The following is a 12832-nucleotide window of genomic DNA, read 5'->3' as shown; positions in this document are numbered from 1 at the left end:
GAGCAGTGTCCTGAATGCCCATAAACCTCCCCTCCCCACCCCCCAACAACCCAGCCTGGCTGGCCCCTTGGGGATAGCCTGGAACCATCTGCAGTGCATTTGTGACCCTGCCCTGACCTCTCAGGTGGATTCACGTGATCTGCGCCATTGCAGTCCCCGAGGTACGGTTCCTGAATGTGATTGAGCGCAACCCCGTGGATGTCAGTGCCATCCCTGAACAGCGGTGGAAACTGGTAGGTCTCCAAGGCTGTGGCCATCAGCTTTAGTCCTGGGGTGAACTAAGAGACCCTGGGAGGATAGCCCCAGCCTGGTCTAGGATGCTCATTTCTCCAAACCCATAGCCCTGCAGCAAGGTGGGGGGCTCTGTGCAGTGCGTAGGGCACAGTGGTGAGAACCTATCCCCAAGTTCAGCCAGGCAGCCCCGGTCTAAGTATCCCAGCTCTCAGGCCTCTCTGCAGATACTCCTACCTACTATTAGTGCCTGAGCTCAGTGTGCTCGCGCTGCTGAGAGCTGTCCCAGCAGGCCCTGGCAGCTCCAGCCTTCCCCCTGCCCAACCTGCCTTCTACGGTGCTTGCCTTCTGTGACTTGGGGAGGAGGAGCCTTGTCTTATGCTGTGACTCCTAGCTCCCATAGAGTGACGTCCCAAGCTTCATCTTCCTCCACTATGTTACAAGCACAGTAGTGTGTCCTGTGTGTGTGCACACACGTGCAGGCATGTGTCAAGCCAGAGGACAGCCCCAGGTGTCAGTCCTTGCCCTCCATCTTGCTTGAGATGGGGCCTTTCCATGTACATGCCCAGCTGCCTGTCCAGCCAGCTGACTCCCATCATGCCATAGCACATGGGGTTACACATTCCGCACCTGGCTTTACATGTGTTCCGATGATGCAAACCCATGTCCTTAGAGCTGGACAAGTGCTTCTGCCTGAGCCATCTCTCCAGCCTTCTTTCTCTTTTCGACGGCGTGACCAGGCTCACTCACCTGCTGGACTCTGCATCTTGGAGCATGTGATGCAGAATAGTCCTGTCTGCATGCATGCCACAAGCACATGAGTAACCTTTGCTGTTTCCTCCATCCCTGCCCTTGGGCATGCAGCCCCTTCCCACATCCATTCTCCGTGGTGCACTTAGCACACTAGGGGAGGGCAGCTGGCTGTGGTCAAACTGGAGGCCAGGCCCCCAGGTAGGGACATGGACAGTGCCTGTATTTGTTTTGCCTGGTTTTTTTCCCCTGCTTCCAGGACACACTGAGTGGAAGGCCGCTGTGGACTAGGCCCAGGAGGGACTAGGCTGGCTCACAGCCAGAGCCTGGGCTCTCCAGTGACTGGTGACAGAGTCACAAGTTCAGGGGCCATGTTCCAGCCTAAGGATACAGGCCACCAGAGCAGGCCCAGTGGATGGCCTTAGAAGCCCCTTTAGAAGCAGGATCTGACAACTGGATGGCCTTTAGTGAGAGCATTATGACTCAGGTGGATAGCGTGCAAATCCCAAGACCTTGTCTGTCTCCATTCATGTCCTGACAATTTAAACCCTATGGTGCTGCACCAGGAGACACAATCCCCCAGCTCTGTGCTGCAGGGAGGGTGGGGACATGGTCAGGGAAGAGGTCTGAGAATTGGCAGTTTGGGTTCAGATGACTGCCCCCCCCCCCGTTCTGGAAGATACTTCTCTGGCCTTGCTGGTAACCCTGCACCCCATCCTATGCAGAAATGTGTGTACTGCCGCAAGCGCATGAAGAGGGTGTCTGGTGCCTGCATCCAGTGCTCCTATGAGCACTGCTCCACGTCCTTCCATGTGACCTGCGCACATGCCGCTGGTGTCCTCATGGAGCCTGATGACTGGCCCTACGTGGTGTCCATCACCTGCCTCAAGCACAGAGCAGGCGGCGCTGGGGTGAGTGCTGCACCAGGGGACCCCGCCCTTGTGTACTAGCCCTGACCACCCGGCCTCGCCCACTTGAGCAAAACCCCACCCACACGCACCATCGCCCCGCCCCCAGGGCCAGCTCCTGCGCGCTGTGTCCCTGGGCCAGGTCGTCATCACCAAGAACCGCAATGGGCTATATTATCGCTGCCGTGTCATTGGCACCACCGCACAGACCTTCTACGAGGTCAACTTTGATGATGGCTCCTACAGCGACAACCTGTACCCAGAAAGCATCACGGTGAGGGGCGGGGCAGGGAGGGGAGGGACGGGGTGAGCACGCTGGACAGTGCCTCACCATACCCTCCCTGCAGAGCAGAGACTGCTTGCGGCTAGGACCACCTCCGGAGGGCGAGCTGGTGGAGCTGCGGTGGACAGATGGCAACCTGTATAGAGCCAGGTTCATCTCCGCGGCTACCAGCCTCATCTACCAGGTGAGTAACCTCCACAGCAGTCCTCTAACAGACACCCAGCCTCTGCCCGCCTACACTTTATCAGTGCTCACAGAGAGGGTAGGGGAGGCCAGGGCTGGGGACTTGGGACTCGGCACTGCACCCGGGTGGGGGCTGGGGTGGGGTGCTGCTCACCAAACAGCTTGAGGTGGAGCTGCCAGCCTGGGGCTGTGCAGCAACACCTTGTCTCAAAACAGCATGACAGAGCCAAACGACAGAACTGCATTACGGCTGTGCCCCCACCTGGGCGGAGAGGGGGAGGGGACAGTCCAGCCCAGCTATCCCGCTGCCTGGAAACCAGGCAGCGTGGGGACACACACAGCACATGTGTGGCTAAACAAGGTGCTGGCATAAAATGGTAGGCCAGCCGGGTTACCCCACCCTGAAGCCCAATAGCCAGGGACAGGTGTATTCACATGCCCGTCACACTCCTCTCAGGATATTTCCAGAAGCTGTGTGAGCCCACGCAGGGTAGCCTGGGCTGAGGGCTGCAGCTGTTCAGAGTGTTGGGGGTGGGGTACAGCCTGCCCCTTGGAGTATCACAGGTGGGTGGCAGCAGGCACCTTCCAGAACCCCCAGTGCATAGCACTGTCCAGCTGCTGCCTTGGCAGGTCTCCTGCCCAGGCGCACTTCCAGGGTCCCCTCCAAGACACCAGAGGAGCCTTGGTTTCCAGCACGTGACTTTACCCAGCCAGGAGGCCAGGCTGGGAACTAGGCCCCTGATTGCTTGTGCTCCTCATTGCTGTCCCCAGAGAAGGTGGCCAGATGTTGGAGCCCCATGGCGCCTGCCTCCCAGCTAGCTGCCCAACCCAGCCCCTGGGCATCACTTCTGGAGGATGGGGCCTATTTGGAGTGTTGGGCCACAGCTGCCATTCTGAGTGGGTCCCAAGGACCCTGTGAGCCCTTAGCCTCCTGTCCAGGGCCAGTGCTGCTGCCCAGGCGCGTCTTCCCCGTGTCAGTCATTGGTCACTCAGGCCGCCTGAGCCCCTGACACCCCTGGGGCTCTCCGTGGGTAGGGCTGGCGTCCTGTGGCCCTCCTCATGCCGAGACCCCTTGTTGCTGCAGGTGGAATTTGAGGACGGGTCTCAGCTAACGGTGAAACGTGGGGACATCTTCACCCTGGAAGAGGAGCTGCCCAAGAGGGTACGGTCCCGGCTGGTAAGTGTCCTGGGCACCTCCCTCTGGGGCATGGAAGATGCATGCCCCAGACAGGCTGTCCCCTCCTCCTTGGCCATAAATGATGCTCTGGCATTGATCACAGTCATACAGGGCTTGCCACTCTGCTCAGCCAGGGACAGGTGTCTACTTTGTAGACTCTGTAGACCGAAGGACAGGTGGGGACTACCCGTTGGGTGTGAATCAGGGTGCAGTGACAGGCACGGTCACGGTGCTGAGGGCGACAGCCTCATCCATCTCTGTAGTTGAGGTTTTTTGTTTTTTTGTTTTTTTACACTTTGGAGACTTGCCACCCAGCTCCCAATTTATACAGAGACTTGTTCTTACTCATGAATGCCTGGCCTTCGCTTGGCTTGTTTCCAGCCAGCTTTACTAGCTTAGCCTATCCCGTTTCTCTAACTGTGTTTCCCTCTGGGCTTTTACCTCTCCTTCTTACCCGTGGCTGGCCGGGTTCTGGCCCTGGTGTCCTCCTCTCCGTCTCCTTTTTTTACTCCTCTTTTCTCTCCAGCCTAGATTTCTTCTATTTCTCCTCTCTGCCTGGCAGCCCATTTCTCTCTCCTGCCTAGCTCTTGGTCTTTCAGTTCTTTAGTAAACTAATTGGGTGTTTTAGGCAGGCAAACAAACACAGATTCACAGAATTAAATGCAACATGAAAGAATGCAATACAGCCTTATATCATTGAACGAACAGCACATCTTAGACTAACATCCCTCTGTGTCCCTGGCATCTACAGTCGCTGAGCACCGGCACTCCACAGGAGCCCGGCTTCTCTGCAGAGGATGTGAAGGCTGCCAAGCGTCCACGGGTGGCTACTACGGTAACCACCACAACCCAGGACACAAGGCACAGCCCAGAATACCTGGCCTTCGTGGAGAGCCTGCTGCAAGCGCAGGGCCGACCTGGGGCACCCTTCTAAATGCTGCCCACTCCTGTTCCCACTGCGGGACCTACCTGGGCAACAGAACCAGCAGGATCCAACATGGCCGGACTCAGGGAGAGGGGCCAGTGTCCCTGGACTGCAGCGATTCCGTGGGACCCATCCTGGCTGTGCTTTTCTCCTAAAGGTGCTACGGGGCATCCCAGAGCCTCCTGTGACAGACGCCAGCCGAGGACACTGGGGCACAGTCCCAACCTGTTTTCTAGATTCGTGGCTTTAAACACGGACAGCGACCTACTCTTTTCCTTAGAACCAAGACATGAGGAGATTCGTCCTTGTTCGCCGCTTGTGGAGGTCATTTCTCTCCTCAGCAGCTGGAGAGGAGGCACTCGGACAGCCAGTGCACGGTGGCCTGTGTGGTGGCTGCTGGTAGTGTCTTCTGCTTCCTGCTGGGGAGGCAGGCCCTGCAGGCGCCGAGTCCCTTCCCTGTCCTGTCCCCCGCCCCATGCAGAGTCTGTCTCTGAGGCCTGGCATGGCAGCTGCCCCATGGGTGAGCCAGGCTGCCAAGGTGTTTGAGTCCCACAGCTGTGGCCTGAGGTCCCATGAGCCTTCCCCCATGAAAGAGCCTCTTTGTGGCTGAAGGCAGGAGAGCAGGTGCCGCCTTCCCTTGTGGCATGGGTTGAGTGACTACTCAGGCCTGCTCTTCACTAGTGGCCACTGCCTGTGGGTTGGCTCTGTCTCTTTAGAAGCCACTGCCACCCTAGCGCCTCCGTCAGTCCCCAGCATGGCCAGCCAGCTCGTCTGTAAATGATAAAGGACTGCATAGACAGGCCCTGGGGACCTGCTGGGGACCTGGAGGGACTGGGCCTCTGCTGAGTGCCCAGTGACCACCATGTCCACATGTACTTTGAAATTCTATTTATATTGTAAAGAGAATTAAAAGGGCCCAGCCTTGGGCCTAAAGGAATCGGCTGGGCCACAGGGGCCTCAGGCTGTGACTCTCATGGGCTCTGCAGAGGCTGCAGGTGGCCCGCACATGCGTCTCACAGAGAGGCCTGGGTTTTACAATGTGCAAAACAGAAACAAAACCTCGCTCCTCCCTTACTTTTCTCCCCACCCCAGATGAAGGATGCCATATTTTTGCCTCAGTCCCCAGCCTCTGGCTCAGGATCAATTAAAAGCCTCAAGCACTTCCTATTCCTGTCTGGCCATGGCTATGTTCTCATTTCTGGCCAGGGCCAGATGGGCTCAGGACAGAGGTTTCCTTGACAGGATGATGGGCACAGCATGTTCTGGTTTGGATGTAGGGGCTGCCAGGAGGTGGAACACCCTCCGCAAGACTCCACCTTGCTCCAGTGGCACAGTGCTGAGGCAGTGTGTCCCTGCAGGGTATGGGGCTCTCCGACTCGCTCATTTTCAGCAGCTTCCATTTGCTTCCAATGCTAGCAGGGACCACAGATGAGCAGTGGTGTTGCGGCCGAGCACATCCTGGCCTGCTGGAGCAGAGGGAACACAGCAAACGGCACGGAGGGAGGATTGGGGGGGCCTCTGGTGGGCTGCAAGGGACACTTGGGTTTGGCCCAAGGGAGGAGGAGCCAACAGTGTACTCACAGAGGGATCTCAGCAGCAGGCAGCCAGGTGGGGCAGATGACCCTGATTTTCCATTCCTCTTTGAAACATAGAATAGACCTTGGAACAGGCAAAAAGCTCTGGAGGAAAGGGAAGGCAGCCCTGATGGGGACATGGCCAGGATCCTGTGGGGGTAGGATGTTGTGCCAAGAGGGGACATCTAACTAGCTCTGACCCTGACTGGCAGATCCTACTGAGCTCAGACATGAGGCCTGCAGCCCTGGGCCAAATCTAGCCCTAGACCTGTTTTTTGTCAATAAAGTTTTATTTGCACATGGGCCACTGTGATACTTATTTGCATGTGGCAGCCATTGGCCCTAACCTCAGATTGCTGAATGATTGCCTGACCTGTAAAGCTGAACCTAGCTTGAACCTGGGCCACCTGCTCCGCAGCCCCTACCCTGGCAGCCAGGGGCACCCAGAAGCACCAAGTCAGCACCTGCTTTCTTCAGCAGAAGCCTACACACCCTGCCTGCCCCCGCCCCAACCCGGTTCTTGTCACTCATAGGCTCTCAGGTTCCTGCAATTGCACCTAATTCCAGGAGGTCAGAGTGGAGAGACTGCATGGCCTTCATCCTCATCCCACCTGTGAGTGCTCCACGGATGAGTGCTCCCTGGCTCCCAACCGCAGTGGTTACAGCTCACGGCTTCCTAGACAACCTGAAAAGTCGTGTCCCCTTCTCTCTCCTCAGACCTCCCCGTCTCACCCAGGTCTGTGGAGAACCTATCTGAAGACCTGAGTCACAAACCCAGGGGCATCACCAAAGCAGGTGAGGGGGGTGGGGGTCACTGCCTCAGGGCCCTGCACTTGCAGTGGAAATAAATGTGATCTCTGGGGTCTGTAGCCCTCTGGCCCTTCCTGAGCAGAATGGAGACCTCATGTCCATTCTGTCCCCACACAATCCAGCCTCAACCTCGGCGGCTTGGAGGAGTCAGACCTGTCCCTGTTGCTTATTTGTTTTCTGGGGCTGCTGGTGGACTGCAAGGAGACTCAGGGTTACAAAGTCGGGACTTGGATGATATGCTGTAGTCCTTGTTGGCTGGAAGCTTGAAGACCAAGCAGGGGACCCACAGGGTCATCTGCAGGAATCCTGAATCCCTTAACTTGGGGCATGATTGCTCTAGCTCCTACCTCAGTGTCTTAGGGTTTCTAGTGCTGTGGTCAAATACCATCACCAAAGCAACTGGGCAAGGAAAAGGGTTAATTCAGCTTACACTTCCGTTCATCATCCAGAAACTCAGGACAGGAACCTTGAGGCAGGAGCTGATGCAAAGGCTGTGGAGGGTGCTGCTGCTGCCGCCACCGCCACCTGACTTACTCCCAATGGCTTGCTTACTTTTTTAAAATATATATATATATAATTTGAGACAGGGTTTCTCTGTGTACCTCTGGCTGTCCTGGAACTCACTCTGTAGCCCAGGCTGGCCTGGAACTCACTGAGATTCGCCTGCCTCTGCCTCCCAAGTGCTAGGATTAAAGGTGTGTGCCACCACTGCCTGACTCAGCCTACTTTATTGTAGAATCCAGGACCAGCACCCCAGGGATGGCACCACCCATAATGGACTGTGTGCCCTCCCCATCAATCACTAATTAAGAAAATGCCCTACAGGCTTGCCTACAGCCCGGTCTTATGGAGGCATTGTCTCAGTTGAGGCTCCTTGACTTGGAATGCGGCAGGAGTTGTGTCTTCTCAACTTTGCTTCTCTCTCGTAAAAACTCCTGTCTTAGGTCTGAAATCCCATCAGACAAACCAGCTCTTCAGTCCTGCAGCCCTGTCAGCAAACACTTTCTCCCAGGTTCTGGAAGAACAGAGCCAGACAGATACTTGACTGGGGTGTGCTCAGGGGTGGAGCCCGGGCGTGGTCGGGAAGGAGCTGTCAGGCTAGGAGATGGGGAAGGTGCAGTGATTGATGGTTGGGGTTAGTAGTAGGCAGCTTCTTGCTGTTGGAGGAGTCACAAGCCTCTCTGGCTGAGGTGACGCCCCATTGTCAGGCTGTGGCCTTTGGGTCTTGCACTATACAGATGGTTTGTGTGCTTGCTTTGTTTTTTGTTTTTTAATAAGCTGCTATTGTTGGACAGGGCCTGTTTCTAGTGTAGATTATTACTGAAGCAGGATCTCTGGGGACATCACACCTGGTCTATAAACAGTGCTGGAGACAGGAGTCCAGCGTACAGCCCACACATAAAGAATTTTTTGCCATTGTTTTTTTGTTTTGTTTTTTGAAACAGGGTTTTTCTGTGTAGCCCTGGCTGTCCTGGAACTTGCTCTGTAGACCAGGCTGGCTCTGAACTTACAGAGATCCTCCAGCCTCAGTCTCCCGAGTGCTGGAATGGTTAAAAGGTGTGGTACCTTGCCCTCCAGCCTGCAGTAAACAGTGTCTGTAGGTCGTGGGCCCTGAGGCAGGAGGCTGACACCAGCCGCTAGGCTGGTCTCAGGGCCGGGAGGCCTCTGAATGCTTGCGTGCGTGCCTGTGTCTGTGTGTGTGGAGGTCATGGGTCACCATTGGGTATCTCCCTCAGTTGCTCCACTCCAACCTTGTTTTTGGACTCGACTGATCCCTTGTGCCAGGCTGTTCTGCCTGCGAGCCCAGGGGACCCTGCAGTCTCCAGAACTGGGAGTCACTGGGCTCAGCACCATGCCTGGCTGCCTTTCCAGGTGGGTTGGCTCCTGAGGCCCCAGGCATGCCCCCTGCCGTTCTCGCTCTGGTTTTCTTCACTGTAGAGTTTTCTTCACTGGCTCCTGGAGAGGAAAGTGGGGTGGGCTTTGTACTTATGCAGCAATGGCGTCCCCAGCTGTCTCCACTCTGATCTTCACAAGCTGCCCTGTGGCTCCTACAAGGGTGGACAAAGACTAGTCATGATCAGCAGAAGTCCTCGCTGTGGCCCCTGGTCAACAGGAAATCCCAATTACTTCCCAGGTCACACGGCACGGCTCTGGGAAATGAAGCCTCCGTGGCTGGGAACTTCTAGGAGGTCTCTGTCTTTTCCTCAGGACAGCAGTCACTTGCTCTCCTTTCTCCTGTGTGCGACTGGATGCGGCAGCTGTCAGCAAGTCCTGAGGGAGACCATTTGCTCATGAGGTCACCTGTGGGTTGGTTGTGTAAATTGTCCTGTCACGGCCAGTCTCAGGTTACCAGCGTGATATTTCAAAACTGTATGGGTTAGCAAAGTGTTATAACGCCTGACACTTAGAAACCCGAGCGTAACAATGGCTGTGTAAGAAGACACCAGTGGGGAAGTGTTCTAGATTCTTCTGGAACCAACCATCTGAAAGCCGATAACGTTTCACTTTTTCCTTACGGCCCCATTTTACAACCATTGAGCAAAATCTGGCAGATTTTATGGTGATTGACTTTCTGTGGCCCAGAAACCTGACTGGTAGCCTGAAGCCTGGTTTGTGCTACACAACCTCTGTGGGTGGCTTTTCAATCCGGCTCCAGCAGGAAATCTGTGGGCAGAATGGAGGCCCAAGCCCTGATGGAAGCACTTCCCTGGATCAGCTGTCACCCTACAGCGAGGCTCCGTGTGTCAGCTGCCTTCTGATTCTGGGCCGGCTGTTGTCAACCTGGATGAGCAGCTCCCAGCCACTGAGCCGCTATTTTTTATTCTTATTTATTTATTTGACTTTTCAAGACAGGGTTTCTCTGTGTAGCCTTGGCTGTACCGGTACTCACTTTAGACCAGGTTGGCCTCGAACTCTGGAGATCCACGTGTGTCTCAGTCCTGCTCTTTATAAAAGTCTTTGATAAACAAAACAAAAACTAAGGTGTCCATGAGGCCTGCCATTGCTTATGAGGCTTGGCCACTCGGCAGTATTTTGAAAACTAAAATATTTATTTATTTATTGTTTATTCGAGACAGGGTTTCTCTGTAGCTTTAATGACTGTCCTGGAACTCGCTCTGTAGATCAGGCTGGCCTTGAACTCACAGAGATCCAACTGCCTCTGCCTCTGCCTCCCAAGTGCTGGGATTAAAGGCATGTGCCACCACCGCCCGGCTGAAAACTAAAATTTTAAAAGAACTATTTGGTTTTGGTTGTAGCTTAGCGGCAGTAAGAACCACAATGTACAATAAATAAATAAACGTGGAAGTTTACTAATGGTGTATGAAAAGAAAGGGAAGGCTTGCGGAGGCCTGCCTCAGAAAGGGGAGAGGTGAAGAGTGAGGAGCCCTTAAAAACAGATTTTAGAAGCTGTTATTGCTGGGCCTGGTGGCACAGGGTCCTCATCAGAGAGTGGACACAAGCTAGAGTTCCCTGAGAGGAGGGAGCCTCAACTGAGACAAGGCCTCCTTAAGAGCTGGTGTAGGCAAGCCTGAGGGCATCCTCTTAATTGGTGATTGATGGGGAGGGTCCAGCCCATGGTGGGAGGTGCCATCCCTGGACTGGTGGTCCTGAGTTCTGTAAGAAAGCAGCTCCCTCCACGGCCTCTGCACCTGCTCCACCTCCGGGTTCCTGCCCTGTGTGAGTTTCAGTTCTGACTTCCTTCAGTGATAGCCTGCAATGTGGAAGCTTAAGCCAAAGTAACCCTTTCTTCCCCAGGTTGCTTTTGCTCATGGTGTCCCATCACAGCAATAGAAACCCTGTTCCAGAATTCTGTGCATCTGAGTCTCTGTGTCTTACCTTATGCCTCCTCTCACAGTACCTGGCCTATAAAGAAAACTATTTTTTTCAATTTATTTGTTTATTCATTCATTTAATTGTTATTTATTATGTAGACAACATTCTGTCTCCATGTATGCCTGCAGGCCAGATCTTATTACAGATGGTTTGAGCCATCCTGTGGTTGCTGGGACTTGAACTCAGGGCCTCAGGAAGGGAAGCCAGTGTTCTTATCCTCTGAGCCATCTCTCCAGTCCCATAAAGAAAAATCTTGTATGATATTTTGTTTGTGTTCTGACAAATAAAGCTTGCCTGGAGATCAGAGGGTGAAGCTAGCCACTAGCTAAGCAGGGAGGGAGATCTGGCTGTCAGGAGGGGCAGAGGCGGGATCTCTGAGAGGTGAGCCGTCTGGTGGCTGCTGCTCGTTCCTCTGACTGGTCAGCTTTTACCCCACATCTGACTCCAGGCTTTTATTGATAAAGACTGTAGGATCTCGGTCCAGAAAACATCAAGTTTTATCACAGACGAGTGTCTTTGAAAATGCACACGTGGGATTTGGACTGAGCCACGTCAAGACACCACCTAGGGTGCTGGAGGGGTCCCTGCGGGTGTGGAATGGAGTCGCTCGGTTCTTTGTGTGTGAGACCACTTGGGCGGTATTGAGGAGGTAACAGGACACAGGCACGTGACAAACACAGTGAAGGAGTGATCAGGAGTCCACGGACACATGCGTGCGTGGGTATGAACAGGCAGTGACGGCTTCAGAGTCCACGGACACGAGCATGGGTATAAACGGGCAATGACAGCTTCAGAGTCCACGGACACACGGGTTCGTGGATATAAACGGGAAATGACAGCTTCAGAGTCCACGGACACGTGCGTTCATGGGTATGATCAGGCAGCGACAGCTTTAGAGTCCACAGACTCCTGGACCTCTATTCCTGTGGCTGCCGAGGAGTCCTGTGGGAAGAGTAGTTCCCTGCAGTGTCCAAAGTCTGCACAGCCACTCGGAGCCCGACTCAGCGGTGCCCATGCTTGCTGTGCTCCGAACACTCCTTTTAGCACCTCTGTACCTGTGCCCCTTAAACCCGGATGCCTTCGCTTTCCCAGGGCTAACCAGGCTCCGTCCAGGCTCCCCCTCCAAGAACGCTCCCTCCACTGCTCCTGTCCTTAACAACAGCTAAGTATGGTTTAGAAGAATGACCCCATTGGCTCATATTCATATATTTAAATAACATTTTATTTTATGTATGCTGGTGTTTTCCCTGCATGTATGTCTGTGTGCAGTGTCAGATCTTGGAGTTACAGACAGTTGAGCTGCCATGTGGTTGCCGGGAATGGAACCCAGGTCCTCTGGAAAAACAGTCAGTGCTCTTAACTGCTGAGCCATCCATCTCTCCAGGGCCCGGTTCATATATTTTTAAAGCTTACTGTGTTTGAAACTGCTCGGGAAGGATTCAGAGGCATGGCCTTGCTGGATGAGGATTCAAAAGCCCCATGCCAGGCAACATTTCTCTCTCTCTCTCTCTCTCTCTCTCTCTCTCTGTCTCTGTCTCTGTCTCTCGCTCTCACTCTCTGCCTCGCTCTCTCTGCCTCCTGTTGTGAACGAGTAAGCTCTCAGCAGCTGCTCCAGAACCACCCTGCCTGCTGTCATATTCCCACACGATGGTCATGGATTCACCCTTGTAACCATGATCGGCAGTAAACTCTGTCATAGTCTGCCTGGGCCATGGGTCTGGTCACACGGCAGACAAAACAGTTACCGTCCCCTCCAGGTCCCTGGTGGGGCAGTGAGTGCTCAGGCTGCGTCCTTCCCTGGGGCCGGGCCCTCAGCCTGAGAAGTCCGTTGCACTTTGAGAGGATTCGTGGACACAGAGATGGCTGTTAAGCTGCCTAAGGTTGCAGACAGGGTAAAGGCAGAGCTGGGATTCGACCCCATGATAGCTGTGCTCAGAGCCCACACTCACAGCACCTGGACCACATTCTGAAACATGCGCACAGTGAAGGTGAAGGCTGTGAGGGCCTTGTGTGTCCGGGGCCGTGGAGGTGCAGCGGTGATCACCAGACCTTGCAAACATCTGCCTGACAGGAAATGCCCCAAGTAGCTGATATCAGTAACCCCTTTCCCAAGCACCCAGAAACCCTAGCATCCTGCCCTGCAGAATGCCTGTCCAG

The 12832-nt window shown here is 54.6% G+C and overlaps 1 protein-coding gene across 3 annotated transcripts in view; it reads left to right on the top strand.

The window, feature by feature from the left end:
* Positions 1 to 6334, top strand: part of Kdm4b (lysine demethylase 4B) — a 73701-nt gene extending 67367 nt beyond the window's left edge. For all 3 annotated transcript variants that reach the window (XM_087909278.1, XM_087909277.1, XM_087909276.1), the window contains 6 exons: positions 125 to 233; positions 1707 to 1892; positions 1999 to 2163; positions 2237 to 2356; positions 3440 to 3532; positions 4284 to 6334. In XM_087909278.1, the coding sequence (XP_087765404.1) occupies positions 125 to 233; positions 1707 to 1892; positions 1999 to 2163; positions 2237 to 2356; positions 3440 to 3532; positions 4284 to 4466 (856 nt within the window). In that variant the 3' untranslated portion in view covers positions 4467 to 6334. The remainder of the gene's footprint in view (positions 1 to 124; positions 234 to 1706; positions 1893 to 1998; positions 2164 to 2236; positions 2357 to 3439; positions 3533 to 4283) is intronic.
* The last annotated feature ends 6498 nt before the right edge of the window (positions 6335 to 12832 follow it).

The sequence above is a fragment of the Myodes glareolus genome, chromosome 8, assembly GCF_982192425.1.
Source record: "Myodes glareolus chromosome 8, mMyoGla1.1, whole genome shotgun sequence".
Classification (NCBI taxonomy): domain Eukaryota; kingdom Metazoa; phylum Chordata; class Mammalia; order Rodentia; family Cricetidae; genus Myodes; species Myodes glareolus.
Note: the sequence above shows the minus strand (reverse complement) of the source record. Positions and strands in the feature narration are given on the sequence as shown.